A 20,029-nucleotide genomic window follows, 5' to 3' on the forward strand; every position below is an offset into this window, starting at 1 on the left:
CCAAGGAGCTAAGAGCTGTTAAGGTAGCATCTGAGTATATAGGCTGTACATTGCCCAGAGTCCCTCACTGAGGGAGATGGTGGTCTATAAGCATGAAATATATAAATATATGTAAAGATACAAATAAAAGTGGGATAAAAATCTAATATAGAGGAAAGAAAAATTAGCTATTCTATCAATACTAGAATATTACAGTTTAAAGTTACAAGTATTATGATTATTTGGCTTTCTCATTGATAACATTGAAAATGAGGAGATGAAGGAAGAGCATACAGTATATCAAGATACTTGTTATGTAACAAATGTTTTGGCCATAAGCTAAATAACTTGATATTGAAATTTCTTTAGAAACTTATTGAAATTTTGATAGTTTCTTGCCATTTGTGTAGAATTATCTCAGAAATTATAATTATAATTTGGAGTAATTTGAAATACCATAGTTTACTTTGCTTAATCCATTTATTTCAATGATTGCAGTTGATCCTGAGCAAGATATAGATCTCACCACCTCTCAAAGTCTTTTTAATCTCTTGCCATACATTTAATATTGTAAACTTAGTTATGTTTCTTGATTATTTACTGTCAAATGCAAACCAAAATATTTTGCTCAATAGGCTACCTGACAGCCCGATTCTTCTTGCAAAGAAGCTCTTTCAGAGCAGTTTTCAGTCTTAAAAGGTGTGTCAGGGGTGTCACTCTCCTTTCTGAATATGCCTTATTGAATAATTAGGCATTGTTCTAGGACTGTCACTAGGTGGTGTGGAAATTGATTACTTGTCATCACACGACTTTTTGACTCCTAGCTTTCATACAGACAGCTTTTCTCTTTGACAATCTATCCCTAACCTATTCCTTTAGGTTTCCCAATGATGCATTCATTGCCATTATCACCAAACCTATCCACTTTGTTGCTGGTTGTCCTTTACTTTTCTTTCCTTCCACTTTCCCAGCATTAAAGCCTTTTCCAGAGAGTTGGGTCTTCACATACTCTGTCTGAAATAGAGTAATTTATGGTCATTTGTGCCTCAAGTGAGAACTTTTGGTTGAATTGTTCAATGATCCATTTGTTGATTTTCTTGGCTGTCCACAATATTCTCTCCAACATCAAAGTTGAAAGAAATCACACTACTCTTTCTATCCTACTTCTTTAAAGTCTTTAAAGTTACCAAAATAAAGGACTTAACATATGCAGAATCTGAATCTGAACAAGCTGCTCCCGCTGGACCTGTGGAATGTCAGCTTCGGGAGACACCAAGCCACATGAGACTGATAAAAACACAGGCCCCACCTGGACAGCTGGACACAGAGGACCACCAACAGGTAAAAGCAGGATTCATTGCTGTGCTTCTTCTCTGGATTATCTCAAAAGGTATAACATTTGCCAAGATCTCAGATCTTGATTCATCATTCTAGGGAATTACAGCAGGGTCAGCACTTGATGGCCCGAGGATAGAAGATCAGAAGATCACCAAGAGATTCCCCGGCAGTGAATTTAATGGGGAAGCAAAGCCGCAGGGTTCTAAGTTCTAAGGAGCCTTCCCAACTATAGCAAACCTTCCTGCTGTCCTTTTCCGAATAAACCACAGAGTAGATATGATTTTCCACCTAGCCTGCAACTTAATGCAGGCGGCTGATGCACTCAAATGACCACCCTCCCTCTTCTACTCCCAAGCCCAGCCCCCTGGGCATCGGCAAGCGCCGCCAAACGCCTCCCGCCACCCCCGCCCGGATCCTGCCGGCCTTGGGTGTCGCCTTCAGTTTCCACCCGGGGTTTGCTGGAAGAGCCGCCGCCGCCGCCGCCGCCGCCAACTGGGCAGGGTGGTGCCAAGGCACATGATGTTCTTCTCCATGGGAAAGTTTCTGCACAGTATTGCCGGCTGAGCTTTTGCCAAGCTCGCTCGCTATTCTTTCTTTCCCTTTCACCGGGAGCGAGGCGGAGAAGCGCGGCGCCTTCGGTCGGGGCAGCGCTGAGGGAGCTGTTTAAGAGTCCAGTCCGCGTTGTCCCCCTTCGGTGGCTGCACTACGTCCTGTACGTCCTCCGGAGCATCGGAAAAAGCTTCTTACGGTCAAGTGAGTCAGCCTAACAACAGGCGAGGCGGGGAGGAGCAGATTCTTCGGCAGGCGGTGGGCGTCGCGCCCGGGGAGTTGAGTCAGAAAAGGGTCTGCGAGCGGAGAGGCGAGCTCGCCTTCGCTTATTGCAGAGCGCCGGGCGAGCACTTTGTGCGTCCTCGCTCCCTCCCTCTTCTGTGATTTCTTTCGGTGTCTTCCGCCCCCGACGGCTTTAACGCTGGGAGGACAGACTCTCTCTGCCTAGGATTACGACTCAGCCTTCCTAACGCCCTCCAGGAGCGTTGGCTCTCCAACTCCCATTTTCCATAACTATGCTGCGCAGAGAATGTGGGCGTGGCAGTCCAAGGTAGGTGAGGATCATCAGGTTGGGTAAGGTTGATTTAATTTCTCCGCGTTATTCCTTGGACTAAGATGAGATGCACGGAGATGTACATCTTTTGGGTTAGACCAATTCTGGGTTGCCTGTTCGGTTTTTCCTCTTTTGAGTTTTGTGTGCCATGGCTGTCTCCTAATCTGAATCTGATTATTGGGCGGGGGGCGGCAGTGAAGTGATAATTGCACTTTAATGAAAGATTCATTTTTCACATGACCCCAGAGGCAACAGTTATCGACTATAGGAAGTGCTCGCATGGTACAGTGAGTGATGAGTTAGCCAACTAGTTCTCCGTTGTGCAAATCCAGCACATGTGGTTGCTTTATGGTAGCATGAATGTGTCTTTTGAACACAGTTGTAAGTAGAAACCTCCAGGGACTATGCAGTACAAAATAATTTGTATTTCAGGATTATAAACGCCATTTGCTAAATGGGGAAGTGAAAATAAGTTGGGAAGAAAAATTAAGAGAATCAACTATTGAGATAGTTATATTAGAAAGGGAAAATATATTATTTAATAAGCCAGTTTTCCTCCACTTAAAGAATGTTTGGTTAGAAAACTTCCCTCAGTTAAATACATTTTTAAAAAGGGAACCTTTCATGGGTATACTGACAGGTATATTAGGATAATGGTGGAATGTGGCAATTGTCCTGACTTTCATTTTTAGCCATGCTTGTTCATTCTTTGCAGGGATTCTGCAAAATCCTGATGCTGCTCATTCTGGCACTGTCTTTGGCTCACACCTATGTTGTGTATGGGAGCATTTCCTGCTATGATGACTCTGGGAAGCCTGTCGACTGGTGTGTGTTTATTTTACCTGGCTTTATCTTTTGTTTTCTCAAAAAGATTCCTGCCCTTTTCATCAAAGTCTCTAGAGGAATTTACAAAAAGTAAACTAAATTCTCCACCTCTCTTTCCCTCCTTGGTCTTCCTGTTTCCCTGGCAGTTTTTAGGCTTTTCAATTGTTTACCCCAACTCCTTCCCTGCAACCATCCATGAACAGATGAGTAGTGTATTTGAAATGCCTTGTGCAAGAGATGCAAGCAGTACACTCTATCCTGGCTGCCTTTTAGTCAGAAAATGCATTTATTTATTGTATTTATCAACAATCACACTCTACATGGACTCTTGGTGGTGTACAATTAAGACAGAAATACAGATATAATGTAGAAACAATAATCCTTAAAACTACCCAAATTTTTCATAAATTACTACAAACAAAATTCCTAATGGATCTATTGATGACTGATTTTAAATTAGGGGTCCCCAATCTCCAGTCCCTGGACCAGTACCGGCCCGCAGCATGCCAGCAACCAAGCTGCCAAAACAAGCAAAGCCCCATTCACAAGCTGCAGGCAGCAAACAAAACCAGGCACCCTTTGGTCCGTGGAAAAACCTCTCTCCACGGAACCGGTCCTTGGTGCCCAAAAGGTTGGGGACCTCTGCCTTAAAATACCCTCTGAACATTTTAGCTCTTAAGGTTTTTCTAAAGGTCAGAAGTGATTTGAGTCATTTGGATTTCTGGCAGAAGATTGGTCTGTAATGTAGGTGCCACTGCTGAGAAAAACCTTATTTCTCAGTGAGGCTATCTTTGAAATCCTGTGAGTCTCCACTTCCCTAGATTGCCTCAGGAGTTTACACCCCTAATATGCTCTATCTCCTCATTTCCTTTCCTTTCTCAATCCTACAGTGAAGTCACATTGCACACTTCAGAGAAATTAAATACAGAGTTTTCTCATCCACGGGCTGGTTGCGATTTCTAAAGGCCTGTTTTACAGGTTTATTGTTTACAAGCTGCCCAAGTCCCGTCACAGCTCCCCAGTAGAAGGCATGCGGTACATGTATCAAGATGGACATACCCAGGGCTGGGTGCAAGGCAGGAGCTTGATGAACAGTACTGAGGGAGCTGTGGGCAGAACACTGAATCAGCTGTATCTGGAGGCTGCAAGCAGGCAGGTGAGTCTGCAGAAAGAGCAGTTTCAGTTTCTCATGATCCCAAATTAAAAATTGTGATCATGGGGTAATATGGTTCTCACTGAAAAGACCCAGTTTCTATTTGAATTTCCCTTGAATCACACCAATGGCTACTTGTCTCATCACAAGTAGGACCAAGGGATTGGATGCAAAATTGTGGTAAAGGCCACATTACTGAGGCTGGGTCAGGCTGCATACTTTTTCACATGGGTGGATCTTGTTAGTTTAAAAAAAAATCCCAGAACCTCTAGTCAAGATGTAAAACAATAAGTCATGGACATAAATACCCCCTGGGGAGAAAGGTTTGAAATGTCACCAAATGTCATCCCCTTAAAAAATTGCTATGGATACCTAAAGGTCTGCATTCAAGTGAATCTCTTTTTACTGTTAATCTCTCATGAAGCTACTCAAGTTCTTTTTGAAAAATCTTGCTCTACGTGTGTTTTATTTTCCCTCCAGAGGGAGGAAGAGATGGCCTATGTCCTGTACAACGATGAGCCTCCAAAGGAGAATTTCTCTGGTTCTAAGGGTCATACAAAAGGTAGTGCCCTTGCATCAAATGTATTCAAAGAAAGAGACTACTGTGACCTGTGACTTTTCTTCAGTTTAGTCTATGGTGGAGCAGACAAGCCACTTTGTGATGCACTTCTGGAACTTCAAGACAGCTGGACAGAGGTTGACTGCATGCTTTGGTTTTTTCTCTTCCCCTCCCAGGGGTCATCTTCCTGGACAGAACTCAAGGATTCTGGCTTGTTCACAGCACACCTTGGTTTCCTTCCAGACTGGATGAGAAGACGTATGCATGGCCCCACACTGCCCTGACTTATGGACAGAGCTTTCTATGTGTCACCTACCCCTATAGCCAGTTCAAAGCCATAGGTAGGTGTGAGGGCTGGGGAATGTTAGGATATTTAAAAACTCCATGCTGAAAATGAAAATGAAAATCTTGGGATTATTTCAGGGCATTTGGCTAGGAAGTGCTAAAATGTCTTTCCCAAACAAAAATCTTCCCGAACTTGTGGCTTGTGCAGGAGAATGAATGGATTATGAAGATGTAGATAGGATAGTCAAGACAGCAGAGCTATTACCATGGAAACGGAGGAAAGAGAAATTTATAGGTTCATGCTCCTAAGAAGCATAACTTCTAAAATTATTGTTCAAGGAGTACAAAAATTTATGAGGAAGAATTCCAGCCAAACATTTTGACACTAGCTTCCTTGAAATGCATGTGTCAATATGTCATTCAGTCATCTAACCATGCCAGCCAAGCCTCCCCACAAAAATGAAGAACACTCTGTCCCTTGTCTCCACAAAGGAATAGCATATGAACAAGCAATAGACCATCACCATTTCTCAACATGATTCCATTTCAAGAAGCACAGTATTCCTATGGAGAAACTGAGGCAGATTCCACACAGGGTAGTGCTGTATCCCTAGCTTCCAACATTAGCAGTTGTATTCAGCTGCTCCAAATCCCCAAAATCTGGATTGCAGTTTGTTTTCAAGAGTCCCTGTCTTTCAGCCTTCTCCCCTTCCTAGCAGTCAATAAGGTGCCTTGGAAAACCAGTCAGTTAATAGTGTTTTTTTTTTTTTTTTAGCTTCATTAAACAAACAAGCATGGTGAGAGTGCGGATGTGGCAACATGTTGCTAGGCCAGTTTTGGCGTTCTCGTGTAGACCATGTGGAGGAATTGCTGGTCAACTTTGGCAAATGGAAAAAACAATGGGCCTTTGTGAGACTGGAGATCCTAGCAGTACAGAAATATCCTTAGCTGTTCTGAGGTGTCAAAATGTTTTTTTTTTCCTGGCAGGATGATAATGTGCTCCCAGCCAATAAATCTAACACTGTACACTGTATTTCCGCCTTAGGGAATCAGCTGCTCTTCACGGAGCCCCACGTCTATGATTACCAGGTGCCAGGGGCCTTTGCCCGGGATCTGCCTGCCTTGTTGAATGCTTCTGAGGGGAAACATGTACAGGAGGAGCCATGGAACTCCTCGGTGACTCTGACATCAAAAGGGGGCAAGGAATTTGTCAGCTTTGCAAAATTCCGTTTCTTTGATGATGGTAAGTAATGATGGGGGAAGATAGGTGTAGAAAGCAGTGGAGTTACTAGAGAGGGAATATGGCCATCGAGTTATATCAAAACTATGCTCATAAATTCATTTGCAATTACAGGTAATCTCTGAGTTACGAGCATTCACTTAATGCTCATTTAAAGTTATGTGACGAGCGCACCCAAGTGCTTATGAGCAAGTCACAAAGTTACAAATATTATAGCTCTTATGAGGGACTGCAGTGGCTCTGCAACATTCACCCTGGTTATTCCCTCCCTCCCCGCCCCCTGGTTTTCCTTAGGCACCAGGCCTTCAATACTCACCCTGCAAAGATCGAGATCCTTCACTTTCTTAGCTGCTCCAGGCCTTCAGTGAGTTCGTAGAGAATGAAGGCCTAAAGTAACCCCAAGATCACACGAGGTCAGTGGGGCGAGATCTCACGCTACTGATCTCGCGTGATCCCATGGTACTTTAGGCCTCTGTTCTCTGCAACAGAGAACGGAACCGAAGCTGGAGGACACTTCCACGTGCTCAGGGCTTCCGCACCCCACCCTGGCCTCAAATCCAGGCAGCAATGGCCTGGAAAAGGCCTCCAGAGTCCGGATCGGGCTGTGGCAAGATCCAGAAGTGTTCCCCAGCCTCAGATCTGGGCGGCAGCAAAAACTGCAGCAGAGAGGATACGATCTTTTCGAAGTGAGTCCGGTGCAGCAGGAAGGGGGGGGGGAAGCATGTGGTATCTTATGGGTCAGGGAGGCCTTGGAGGCCCTGTTCCATCACTAGGCCCTCCATGACCTTCCCCACTCTGAGATAACTTATGTTTGCTTAACGAGCTGTGTGCATTTTAATGAGCAAGGGAGTAATTTCATTTGAGGTACGAGATTCACTCTACAAGTTTTCGAGTTACAAGTGTAATGGGCAGGCTTCATTACACTCGTAACTCAAGGACTACTTGTATTTCATCTCCCCAGATCTGTACTCTGGCTGGTTGGCCCAGGCTCTTGCTACTGATCTCTATGTTGAATTCTGGCTCAAGTCTCATGGTGTTTTGGCATCCAACTGCTCTGGACAATACAGAGTTTACAATGTGAAGCAACTGGCATTCCAGGACCCAGCCACCACCTTCTTTTCCACATCGGACCATTCCAAGTGGTGTGTTGGAATAGAGAGTGATTCGGAGTGGGCCTGTGTTGGAGACATGAACCGTAATCATGCAGAGGAACACCGTGGGGGTGGTACCATCTGTTGCCGTGATGTCACAATTTGGAAAAGCTTCCACTCCTTGGTACAGAACTATACGGATTGTGATACAACAGGATACGGACTTTAATTGGCTAAGCTTGTCTATATTATTAAGGGAGCAGAATTCAATTAATTGGGAAAGAGATTGATTCGAAAGCATAATAATGTCCCTACCTATCTTCTTCACAGTATATTAACTCCCTACATAGCATAATGCAGGGAGTTGTGCTGTTGCGTTGGTCTCCTTATTTTTCAGAAAGTTAATTTCCAGCAATGGTTTCTTTGTGTTCTGGACTGCTCCCATCACTATCTTTTTCCTGTTACATAATAACAATTCCAAGGGGCTACATGAGTTATATGGAAAAATACAGAAGGAAATTCTTTTCCTGTAATAAAAATGTATACAGTGTTTATTTTGTATAAGTTTCCAAAATCTGGGTATTCCAAGGAAATATTTTTAGTGTGCAAATTCTATGAGTGTGAGAGAAATAGGCTGATCTAAAGATAAGCCTCCCTGGCCCCTTCTGAGTAATTGGAAAGCCTTTAACAAGGCTTTGTTAAATACAGCATGTCTTAAACCACAGCAACCACAAACCTACTAAGTAACTTCCACATGTGTATCATAATTCTGTAGATTTACAGAATACATGGTCCAGAAAGTAACTCAATTTGAAATGGAGCGACTTCCTCCCCTCTCTTGTTTTTGGCTAAAGCACGAATATTGTTCCATCGCCCAGCAGGTCATGCAAGATGATCGCCCACAAACATAGATGTGGATAAAAGAAGCAGAGACTTTCAGAATGAGAATAAAGTACCAGAGACAAAATGAATAAAAGCTAAAATGCTTTAAAGATGTGTTCTGATGTTTTCATCTTTAAATTCTTTAAATATCTGTTTTACAAAAACAGGCCTGATCAAAATCTCTTGTGCAATCTGGAATGATAAGATATTGCAACCTGCCATCTCCTTTGAATATTACTACAGATGAGAAGCCAGATGGGGATTTAGGAGCATCTGGACAGCCATTTTAAGCAGGCCATAATCATAGTTGTCATAGTCATGAAGAGACTGGGCAGCCACTTGTCTAAAACGATACAGGGTCTCCTGCTTGAGCAGAGGGTTGGACTAGAAAATCTCCAAGGTTCCTTCCAACTCTGTTATTCTGTATTCTCTGAATGGATCAGAAGATGGATACATTTCAGACCTTACTGAGCTGATGGGAGGAGCTTTCCAGATGTTACAGTAAAAGAGAAGCACATTTAACAAATGCACCACGGTGATGGTGGGGTGTTTGTTTGTTTTGCTTAATTTATTACTGTTTGTTTTGCTTAATTTATTACTGCTTGAAATCCAGTGACACTGACACAGTTACCCCTGCCACCCTCTCCTTGCTTTGGGGGGAGCAGCTGGCTGTTTGACCTGTTTCATAAAATACAGTACTAGGAAGTGGACTGCTTACACACATGCACCCACAGGTTAAAACTACAGTGATTCAATACTGCAACTGAAAATAGTACTGCCTTTAAAAAAAATCAAGTGTTCCCCCAGTCATAATTTTTTTTTAAAAAAAAACAACAGTTAATGCTGTTACAAACGCTACTGATGTGAGGACAAGGCAAGACACAAGTAAGTCCTACATCTTCACTGCAGTATAAATATGGAAGAATTTATACAGTTTACCCACATCCAACACTACTTTTCTTTCTACCCGTTGCAGCTAAAGGACTAGAGCACCTCTGCTTTGGAAAAACTGATGCCTGAGGTCTCCATCATGGAATGTCACCTAGTCATCTTCTGTGCCACTTCCTGAGCGATCCTAGGAGAGAAGAGGAAAATACTTTTTAGTTGTACCTTAATGTATCAGGTATCTTCCTGACTGTCCTGGGAAGTAGGTAGGCAGGCAAAAGAACAGTAATGATCCAGGAAATCTCATGGATGAACTAAGGTCTAAATTTTTTACTCAGTGTACCATGTAGCTTTTTGAAAAGTAGAACTTGGTTTTGTGTTTTCGTTCTGCTTATTTAAATGGAAAATGCCCTCTCTTTCTTTGACCATCTCTCTCCAACAAAAGCACTAGATCTCTCCTCCTGGGATCACTGATGACACCTTAGGGGAAAAAAATCTATTGTTTTACCTACCTCTTCTTGCTCTTCCTCGCTGTCATCATCACTAACCACGGGTTTAGCCCGGGACCCACGGCTGGTGCGTCTGCGGCCTTTCATTCGGTCTGGTACTTTTTCCTTTCTGCCCAGTTTAATCTTCACTTTGACAGAACGAGCTGGGAAGAACAGAGCGAGACTGAAAAGCTGGCTATGAGTTTATGTTCCTGTTCCATTATGAATTATGACTGAAACAGGTTGAAATCTGTCCTAATTTTCGTGAGACATAGACACAATTTTACTTATATATCTGTATTTCCAAACACTCCATTAATCTGCTTCACTGTATTCCTAAGCCTAATAACCTAGCTTGTTTTGTGAAATAATCACACCAAAAACTCTTTTTCTTCTTATGAAAAAATCGAACAGCCTTTTATGTACACATAAGGATGGTGCAAAAAGGGCAGGATGAGGCTTTCCTCACAAGCTCTGGACCCTAACCCTGTCAAATGTCAGCCTTTCTTGATGGCTCTAATGGCTTTCAGATATTTTCTCTGTCAGCCCATCATAATTTTCGTACTTTTTCCTTATGCTTAACAAGAAGTGCCTAGCCAGGTCTTGCTATCTCCAAAACCCAAACAGGATCACAGGTGGATGCAGGGTCAGAAATATCAGGAACATGGAATATTATATCCAGCTCTGAGCACCAAGATTCAAGAAAGGCAGGGACAAATTAGAACAAGTTCATAAAATGGCCACTAAGGCCACTTAAGATGTTTAATGTTTGAAAGCCAAGCCCTATGAAAAATGGATATCTTTAGTTTAAAGAAATATGACTTAAGAGAAGATATAATAGCCACCTTCTGATATGTTGCCAGAAGGGCTGCAAACACATGTCTACTGAGCCACAGGAAAGAACACGAACCAATAAGTTAAAACTACAAGAAAGAAGATTTGGGGCAAATATTAGGAGGAACCTCCTGGTTACAAGCTGTCTGCTACTGAAACAGTATAGGACATGAGCTCTTCATGGAGGATTTCAAAGGAAGGTTGGAGGGGCATCTGTCAGAGATTCTCTTATAGATCTAGCACTGAGTAGGGGATTGAATGACTTCTAAGGCAGGGCTTTTCAACCTTTTCACCAACTGTACCACTTTTAGGATATGGCAATATTTGAGTACAAGTGTCAAAAACTTGATGACCCCCCCCAAAAGAAAAAAGGGATAAGGTACAGGTAGTCCTCGACTTACAACAATTCGCTTAGTGACTGTTCAAAGTTACAATGGCACTGAAGTGACTTATGACTATTTTTCACACTTACGACCGTTGCAGCATTCCCAGGGTCATGTGATTTATATTTGGATGCTTGGCAACTGATTCATATTTATGATGGTCACAGTGTCCCAAGGTCAATGGCAGGGCTGCTGGTGGCGAAGGCGGGACTTCCTTCAGACCCTCCCTTTCATTCCAATCTCCTTCCCTCCCTCCCTCCCTGCCTTCCTCTTTCTCATTCCCATCTCCTTCCTTCTGAAGAAAGAATTTGAACCCCCGCCCCCATATTTTTTCTCTTCCATATATTTATCGAACAAGGAAAAGCTTCCAGAGACAGAAAAGACAAGCCGCTGAGGGAACTAGCTTAAAAAGGCACATTCCCTTTTAAGAATTAACTACTGGCTAGAAAGGAAAGGAGCCGGCAGCCGGCACTGAAGAAAAACAACCACCACCACAAATGTAGCAAGTACTGGCTACCAGTTAAGGCAGCCTCCCCAAATGGCTCCATTCATAAGTAAATAAATGCTACAGGCAAAATCCATTTAGGACAAAAATATTTCAAAATCCCTTGCAGCAAAACTTACAGCTAACAATAGCAAAGCAACAGAGTTAGAACCCCAAATCCAACACGGGACATCAGCCATCAGCCACAATAGAAATTGCCAAACAATCCTTAAGAACACAAAGCCCACATTGCACAAATCCCAGAACTTCAAAGTCACAAAATCACATAAAAATCCTTCCACTTTCCCGGTTTGTTGTTTAGCTGATCCAAAATCGAACTGCTGAAACAGCACTTTGCTTCTGCCAATAAATATCTCCTCTCGAGCCGGCTTCCTTTCACCTATTTCAAACGGTGGTGCTTCATTTTTTTTTCTTTTCTCTTAAAGGTATAGCCTCTCAGCTGGAAACCAAGCCCCCGGCTTTTTCTTTCAACACTTCCTTCCTTTCTGTTTCCCTCCCTCCTGTTCTCTACCTCCCTCTTTCTCATTGCCATCTTCTTCCTCACTCCCTCCGTGCCTCACCTCCAGTCGATGCTGCCTTTTTTCATTCCTCATGGAGGGTGACCCCTCCCCAGCTGCGTTTCTTGCCTGTTTGTCGCTGCCACCTGTGTGCGTGCGCAGCACGGATGGCTGCCACAGAACTTATTTATTTATGAGACTTATATACCGCTTTAAGTGCAAGCACTCTCTAAACGGTGTACACCAGTAAGCAATGTATATATATATTTTACATTGCCCCCAACAATCTGGATCCTCATTTTACCTACCTCGGAAGGATGGAAGGCTGAGTCAACCTTGAGCAGGTGAAAATTGAACTGCTGACCTGCTGAACACAGTCAGCTAAAGTGGCCTGCAGTACTGCACTCTAACTGCTGCGCCACCTCAGCGCCAGATCTGCTCCTAGCTGGCCTGTTTGACTCCTCTTCCCAAGGCTGCATTTTTTTTCTCTCCCTCTCCCGCCCAAACTGTCTCCTTTTATAGCCTCTCCTGTCTCCGCCCCCTTCTCCTTTCTCTTCCGGGTGAGCTGGAACTGCCGATCCTGGGGCCTTTGCCTCACTCCAGCAGCCCTGCAGGTCCCGAGGACTCTCTCATGATAAGTCCTGTGCTGTGCTTTGGCTTGTTCCCTCCCCCACTACACTTGGCTAGGCTGGGCAGGGCCATGTACCACCTGCCATGTGCCAATGTACCACTTGGTGGTACATGTACTACCAGTTGAAAAGCCCTATTCTAAGGTACCTTCCAACTCTATAGTTCTATCACTGAAGTTGAAAAGTATCCCAGAGAAGACACATTACTTCCGTATTGCTACCAGGAAAATGACACAGATGTATCCATGAAGTTACTAGGAGTTCAATTCAATCTGATTTAATTTCTTTCTAAATATTTTACACATTTGTTTTGCAAAGAAAATAATGCTGAATAAAAAAACACTCACATTCTGATTCAGATCCTTCCTCTTCTCCCTCTTCCTCCTCTTCACTCTCTTCTCCCTCGCTGTCTTCCTCTTTTTCAATTTTTTGCCTCACGCTAGTAAAGACAGACTGCAGAACAATTGAGTCTTCATAAATCTGCAGGAAACCATAGAAGAAAGGAAGATGTAGAAATTATGATTGATCTAACACTTTCATCCCACTGGGCTAAGTTCTATATTTATTTTCAGTCCATGCCCTTAGTTGTTATGATGGTTTTGCTTTAAAAAATGGGGCCATTCTTAATAGTATTGGGGATTTATGGAACATTTTTGAGTTCTATCCTATCATATCTATCTTGCTCTAATTTTCCAACAACCTTGTGTTCCATATGAAATTGGGGAGAAGATGGAAAAAAATGGTTGCCCTAAGACCATCTACTCAGTTGGTTGCATTAGCATTTGAAACAGCATACATACATACATACATACATACATATATTTGTTTTCTGAGGTTTTCGCGGGTGTTTGTGTGTAGGTCTTTGGTTTTTTGGGTTTTCTCCTGCATCAAATTGGAAGTGTCTTGTCGACGTTTCGACAAAGTCTCATTCGTCATCTTCAGGCTGGTGTCTTTGGCTTCGTGCTTCTAGAAGCACGAAGCCAAAGACACCAGCCTGAAGATGACGAATAAGACTTCATTGAAACATCGACAAGACACTTCCAATTTGACGCGGGAGAAAACCCGAATAACCAAAGACCTACACACACACACACACACACATACATACATACATATATACATATATGACAGGTAAATTGAAGGGAATTTCTAAAGCTTGGTTATGGATGTGTGAGAGAATAGAAAAGAGCTTTAAGAGATTCATAAAACTCATTATCTCCTGATAATTCTTATCCATTATTTAAGACTAATGGTTTGTCATACCTCTGCAAAGGAATTCTTGCTATATGAATTTTGTCTACAACCATGGTATTATAAAAAGTACTGAACCCATCTGCTTACAGAGCACAGAAACTATGCATCTCTCAAAACGCATCTCAATTGTCCTAACTTATTTAACTAAAGGAGAATTAGTTCAACCCGCCATATGGAGTAACCATACACTTTTTTAGTGTCAAGAATGTGCTCTAACTGCAGGAAGATGTCTTACCAGTGATCCTTCAAGATTGAAAGTCTGAGCATTCTGACATAGAAGCATGACATCCTTCTCCAAATCATTTAGGCTGCGATATTTGTGGTTCCGGATACGCTCCTGAAAGTGAAGTGGGGGGCAGAGGAGAAACAAAAACAATGTTTTATTGAACAAAAGTTTCAGATTCCTGCCTTCATTCACTTGTCATCAGAGTGAGATGATGCCCCTATACGTATGCATATTTCAGCAATTGAGAGAGAAAAAGGAGCAATTCTTAAAGCTGAAAGGGATAGTATCCTCAAAAATTCTTTTAAAATTAAGAACACAGACAGAGATAGTTAGATCAGTATGGATTCTGTAAAACACCTGTGCAGTTAATTCACTTAAAAGACATGTAGAAACATCCATTGTACAATTATATTCAATTATACAATATTTATACACAATTATACAATATTTCAATAATACTGGTTTTGTGAGGGTATTGACTGAAACTCTGATTGTTGAACAAATGAACTTGCACAACTGAATGAGCAAGATGTCTGTCTGAGATTTTGGCCCTTAAAAGGCCTCAAGGGAAATCCCTAATTGTGTGACTCAATTGATGATTAGGTGGATCTTTGGTAATCCAAACTATCCCCTTTGTCCGGAAACTAGTTTGAAAGCCTCAAGATGATGTAATGCTATCTTACAAAATTAAAATACAAAGGGGAATAACTCAGGATCTAATATGCACATGAATCTTTTTGTTGTTGTTGAAGGGAGGGCATTTTGAAATTAAAATCTAAATTTATCTAAATAAGCAAATAAGATTCACTGAAGGTTTTAAAAAGTTACCTTCTCTAACATAGAAGGGCTTCATTCAGTAAATCAGAGATACTACAAACTATACAAAGTCTTCCACCATCCAGTTCAGGAAACCAGCATGCTATTGCATTCTTTGAATGTATACAATTTAATGCATTAAAATATATTAAGAACTATTTAAGACATACCCTATAACACAGCTTTAAAAAGATATAGTGCAATATTGATGGCTAGTATTTCCATTTTTCAAATGGGCTATATACCTTCCCAAAGTTATAGTTATGTGCAACACTTATTTACAAGCCATCTAGCTGCATCAGAAAGTGTTCTCGGAAATAATGCAGAATGATGGGCATCCCAGTTAGAAATTTCAATGGCACATGTTAAACTAAGCTGCACTAGGAAATCAGTTTACTAACCTTGTTGTAAGCATTAAACTACAGGGCTCAGCCTGCTCTTCTAAACAAAGGGACAGAAGGTAGGCATGTGATCTTGTGAGAAAACTCTTGTAGGTGGCTTTCCCATCACATGACCAGAAACTGCAGTAGGTGGTTTCCCCATCACATGACCAATGTCAAGTCAGTCTTCTCAACCTGACTGGATATCATCTGCTAAGTGGGTATGGGAAATGAAATTGGCTGTGGTTATGGGTCACTCAGCTTCTCTCAGGTTTGTTTGCTCACATGAGGCAAAACTACCCTATTTGGATCAAATCCAAGGTGCTGCATCCTGCTTAAGATGGGCAGGCCTATTTTATCATTCCTGTTATCAAGAGCCACTTTGGTATTAAAATGTTGAACTAGCAACTGGCTTTCTAGTGCCATCTTAGGCATAGAAGACAGCTGGGTGACTTTGGGTCACTCCTTTTCTTAGCCCAACCTACCTTAAAGGTGGTTGTTGTGGGGAAAATAGGAGGTATGAGCATTATATGTGCTGCCTTGAGTTGCATAAATAAAGATGGGATATAAGTCAAGTAAGCAAATAAACAAACATTGGGCCCTTCTCTGAATTAGAGAAAGATAAACAACTCCTAAGGTACCTTTATCTTCTTGAAATCCACTGGTTTGCGAATGAGTTCATAATATTCTGGAAGCTCTTTTCGAGAAGGCAGTTGAATGAAGACTTCACTAAGCTGACGTCCACTGCTGCTACAAGGCAAGGTGAAGGAAAACATCTAAAACATGGCTTGCCTTTCCCAATGCAGGCCAGTTCAGAGGCACCTGCCCTGGCTGTCAGGGATTGAAGAAGTGAAGTGAAATATGGAGACAATTCTATTTTATATTACTAAAGTGCACCTACTAATGGCTGATATGCTGCATTAGTAGCTACGGAGGAGCCAAGAAACAGCTTATTTTATCTGCAGGATTAATGTGTATTTATTAATATGAAGCACAACAAATCAATTTTTATGTATATAATGTGTAGGAAAATTTAAATTATGGTTGGAAAGAAAAAGTTTGGTATCTTATTCTGGCATACTATCTTCCTACTGAAAATTGCTCTCCTCCCCCACTGTTAAGGTTTAATCATACAAATATTTTCTGATGTGGCTCTGAAGCATTACATTAGCTGAAGAATTTGAAATCTTGGCATGCAATGGATGAAGCCTGTCAAAACACAGGAGAGCAGCACTGATGGGGTGAATCAGACCTGAGAAACAATATCTGTTAAAACCAAAGCTTTATTTCACAATAGAAGAGAGGGAAGTGAATTGCTTGTCATAGGTCTGTCAAGACTGGAAGCTTAATAGTTTTATCTAACATTAGGCAACAATTATGTTTACTGTAATGAAAATTCAGAGCTGTGAGGCTCTGGCAGAGAATAGTTTTAGAAGAAAGGATCAATGTTAGCCTTTTCCAATATGATGCCCTTCAGATATAATGGGACATTAAACTGGCTAGGAATTCTGAAAGTTGTAGTTCCAATTGTGCAAAAGATTCATGGAGGGGAGGAAGACATTGTGAGTGGTTTGCTGCTACCATCTCTGACTCTCTGAAAAATTGAGCTTTTGTACTCATAAGGCAGGGGGTGCGGTGGCTCAGTGGTTAAAGATGCTGAACTTATCAGCTGGAAAGCTGACAGCCGGATTTAAGACCCGAGTGCTGCATGATGGGGTAAGCTCCTGTTCCTGCCCACCAAGCAATTCAAAAGCATGCAAATGTGAGTAGATAAATAGGTACCACTTCAATGGGAAGGTAACAGCTTTCTGTGTGCCTTGGCATATAGTCATGCTCGCCACATGACCACAGAAATGTCTTTGGACAACACTGGCTTCTCTACTAAGAAAGGGAGATAAACACTGCCCCCTAGAATCAAACATGACTGGACAGGGGAAACCTTTATCTTCACTCATAAGGCAGCCAATATATTGGGTAACTGTTCCAGCATGACACTCATACTCACTTCCCATTACTCCATTCCACTTTTTCACTTCTCAACATTATCTCTCTGATATGCATAAGTTGGTCCTTGACTTGCAACAATTTATTTAATGATCGTTTGAAGTTACAATGGCATCGAAAACAGTGAATTATGACCATTTTTCACACTTGCAACCACTGCAGCATCCCCATGGTCATGTGACCAAAATTCAGACACTTGGCAATTGACTCACGTTTATGACAGTTGCAGTGGCCCAGGGTTATGTGATCACCTTTTGCCACCTTCTGACAAGCTAATCAATGGGGAAGCCAGATTCACTTAACAATTGTGTTGCCAACTGCAGCAATCCACTTAACAACTGTGACAGGAAAGGTTATAAAATGAGGCAAAACTCACTTAACAACTGTCTTAATGAGCGACAGAAATTTTGGGTTCAATTGTGGTCCTAAATCGAAGACTACCTGTAGTCTTGGTTTTTCACATAAATTCCAGTATTTCACATCATGCTGGATTCCCCTTCAAAGTCCAGAGGCAGCAGAATCAATAAATATGTAGATACTGCTAAACAAACATCTGTCCAGAGGAGAAATACTGATGGCTGAGGATATGAAAATGTAAAATTATAGGGGAGAAATGTCCCTTCTTTCGGTTACCTGTCTTTATACTTAATCACAGCATCCACAATCTTCTTCATTTTCTTAGTGAGGTTGGGTGGATTTGGAGAGAGCTTCTCAGCAGGGGGCCGGCCTCGCTTTTTCTGCTTTTTGCTGTCATCGTCTTTGTCCCGGCTACGAGTGCTGGTGGTTGGGGTTGAGGAACTGACATCCACGTCTCTCTTGCGCTTGCGGGAGGATTTCTTCTGACGCACCTCCTCTTCGATCTCCTCTAGGGTACCCTCTTCTATGGCCTATCACAGATGATAAGAACAGCAGTCAGCCAGCCACGTACAACAAAAAGCGAGCGGGACAACAGCACACCGTGAAATGACTGAACGTGAACATTCACACACAGCCGAGCCACCTAAGCACAGTGAGGCAATGGGATGTCTACATGGGCTGCTTCCCCAAAGGCATCACTTCCCAGGGTAGTCAGTTATGGATCATGGAAGGCTGCAACACTAAAAGGTGGAAAGGAAAACTAGTTCTCTTACCTACAAGCTTTTCTTCTCATGTTAAACAGGGCCAACAGGCAGAAGACTCTGTAGAAACCATGCAGAGCAGGTTGTGGGGATGCCCCTTCCTGCCAGTTCTGTTGCAATTTCTTCCAAAGCAGCAAGGAGACCTGAGGCTACTAACCACCCATTAGCCATAATTTTTTATGCTTCAGATTGCACAGTAAAAGAGGAAAAGAAGCAAGTTGACTGAAGGCCATGTATAACAGAAGTAGGAAAACTCAGAAGTAAAACTACCCATCTTTCATTTTTATAGTCATATATGGCTAGAGGATCTCACTTACTCAACATTCAGAGCAAAGGAACCTAGAGATGAAACTGCGACAGCTTTGTAATGTCAGCAAATCATGGAAAGTCTTTACATGGAGAATGGCCTGCCAACATGGTTCATCATTTGTACCTTACATGACATTTAAAATAAGCAGAGTTCCTGACCTCAAATAGCTTTGTAGGACCTCTTATGAGATGTACTTTATGAAAAAGAATGAAATCAAGCAGACCATTCTTTAATATTGCAATACAGAAATAAAAAGCATTAATTCCTTAAAAATTTTAATTGGTAGCATCAAACTTCTAACAGTCTGGGAGAAGGAAGCACTTAATTTTATTTGCAGTCCTCCTTTTATCTACCAAGTCCCAGCACTATCTTTATACTTGCTGTACGTTTTCTTTGAAATAATTGTTTGTCTCCAATTCTATCCATAATTTGCTAGTTCAGACCCTAAGAGAAAACTGATTAATTAACCTACAGTGAATTATGGCATACTGAAAATAGATGTGGGAAAAGGAATGATAGTTTAATTAATTAAGATATATACATGTAAATAGGTCCAACGATTCTTCATTCCACCTTGAACATCTAGGTTTTAAACTCAAGGCACGTTCAATTTATGACTGAAATCCCACTTTCTAATGAATAGGTGACAGCTCTATTCTTCTGATCTTGGATAGTGGGAAATATAAGAGGGTTCCTCATGACCCATACTTCTCTTTGCCCAAGAAATATATAAGGCTAGGAGAGAATCATTGGTAGGCAAATATATAGCATTAGACTCAATATATTAATGAGCTATTCTTGGCAGTTTCAAACAAGGGAAGCAATCTATTTAATTATGCTATTGTTTGAAGAAATCAAGGAGAACAGAAATGTGCCTTGGAAATTACAGCCTGAGATTCCAAGGCCCTTTTTCATTACATCTAGCATCAGCCACCCTCCCTGCAACAAGGCAACAACATGTACAACCATGAGGTGTTTTCTGACCTAGAAAAAAACTAGGCCATAGAAATCACAATGCCAGCTGATAAGGAACTGAAATGTAGAATTTGTTTATCTTATATGGAATCTGATAAACTTGAAAAATGGTGAAGAACAAGTATAATAGAAAGGAAAGGTTCTTGACTGAATGTAAGCGAATACTAACTCAGAGATCTCTTTTTGTTTTATTTTTTTAAGGCTTGGCCTTTGAGAGAAAGCTACAACAACTCTGATTTACTCCATTCTTCAAAACAGTAAGAAAGACAAC

At 41.7% G+C, this 20,029-nt stretch overlaps 2 protein-coding genes across 5 annotated transcripts; one reads left to right on the forward strand and one right to left on the reverse strand.

Moving 5' to 3' along the window:
• On the forward strand, positions 1-8,564 carry LOC120310967 (deoxyribonuclease-2-alpha-like). 3 transcript variants are annotated; one of them, XM_039349989.1, is made up of 7 exons: positions 1-2,420; positions 3,135-3,244; positions 4,223-4,400; positions 4,878-4,959; positions 5,133-5,297; positions 6,287-6,484; positions 7,443-8,564. In XM_039349989.1, exons 2-7 carry the CDS (start codon positions 3,153-3,155, stop codon positions 7,799-7,801), a joined length of 1,074 nt encoding a protein of 357 aa, XP_039205923.1. In that variant the 5' UTR covers positions 1-2,420; positions 3,135-3,152; the 3' UTR covers positions 7,802-8,564. The 3 variants fall into 3 exon arrangements, with proteins under 3 accessions (XP_039205923.1, XP_039205921.1, XP_039205922.1); XM_039349987.1 differs by having other exon boundaries at positions 2-2,416; XM_039349988.1 differs by having other exon boundaries at positions 4-2,070.
• Positions 8,565-9,001: 437 nt separating this feature from the next.
• Positions 9,002-20,002, reverse strand: LOC120310968 (transcription activator BRG1-like). Of its 2 annotated transcripts, XM_039349990.1 has the most exons (7): positions 18,486-20,002; positions 17,989-18,242; positions 15,993-16,101; positions 14,165-14,266; positions 13,023-13,155; positions 9,852-9,991; positions 9,002-9,529 (listed from the first exon to the last, which is right to left on the reverse strand). In XM_039349990.1, exons 2-7 carry the CDS (start codon positions 18,027-18,029, stop codon positions 9,497-9,499), a joined length of 558 nt encoding a protein of 185 aa, XP_039205924.1. In that variant the 5' UTR covers positions 18,030-18,242; positions 18,486-20,002; the 3' UTR covers positions 9,002-9,496. The 2 variants fall into 2 exon arrangements, with proteins under 2 accessions (XP_039205924.1, XP_039205925.1); XM_039349991.1 differs by having other exon boundaries at positions 15,993-16,098; positions 17,989-19,999.
• Positions 20,003-20,029: the final 27 nt, after the last annotated feature.

This window comes from Crotalus tigris, unplaced genomic scaffold (genome assembly GCF_016545835.1).
Source record: "Crotalus tigris isolate CLP2741 ecotype Arizona unplaced genomic scaffold, ASM1654583v1 scf7180000018305.80059, whole genome shotgun sequence".
NCBI lineage: Eukaryota > Metazoa > Chordata > Lepidosauria > Squamata > Viperidae > Crotalus > Crotalus tigris.

Excerpts from the sequence above, each read along its gene's own strand:
- LOC120310967 (XM_039349987.1), top strand. The coding sequence starts at position 2,396 with ATGTGGGCGTGGCAGTCCAAG. Across the intron at positions 2,417-3,134 it reads TGTGGGCGTGGCAGTCCAAG|GGATTCTGCAAAATCCTGAT; the intron begins GTAGGTGAGGAT and ends CATTCTTTGCAG. Across the intron at positions 3,245-4,222 it reads TCTGGGAAGCCTGTCGACTG|GTTTATTGTTTACAAGCTGC; the intron begins GTGTGTGTTTAT and ends CCTGTTTTACAG.
- LOC120310968 (XM_039349990.1), bottom strand. The coding sequence starts at position 18,029 with ATGAAGAAGATTGTGGATGCTGTGATTAAGTATAAAGACAG. Across the intron at positions 14,267-15,992 it reads TGGATTTCAAGAAGATAAAG|GAGCGTATCCGGAACCACAA; the intron begins GTACCTTAGGAG and ends CTTCACTTTCAG. Across the intron at positions 13,156-14,164 it reads TCAATCTTGAAGGATCACTG|ATTTATGAAGACTCAATTGT; the intron begins GTAAGACATCTT and ends GGTTTCCTGCAG.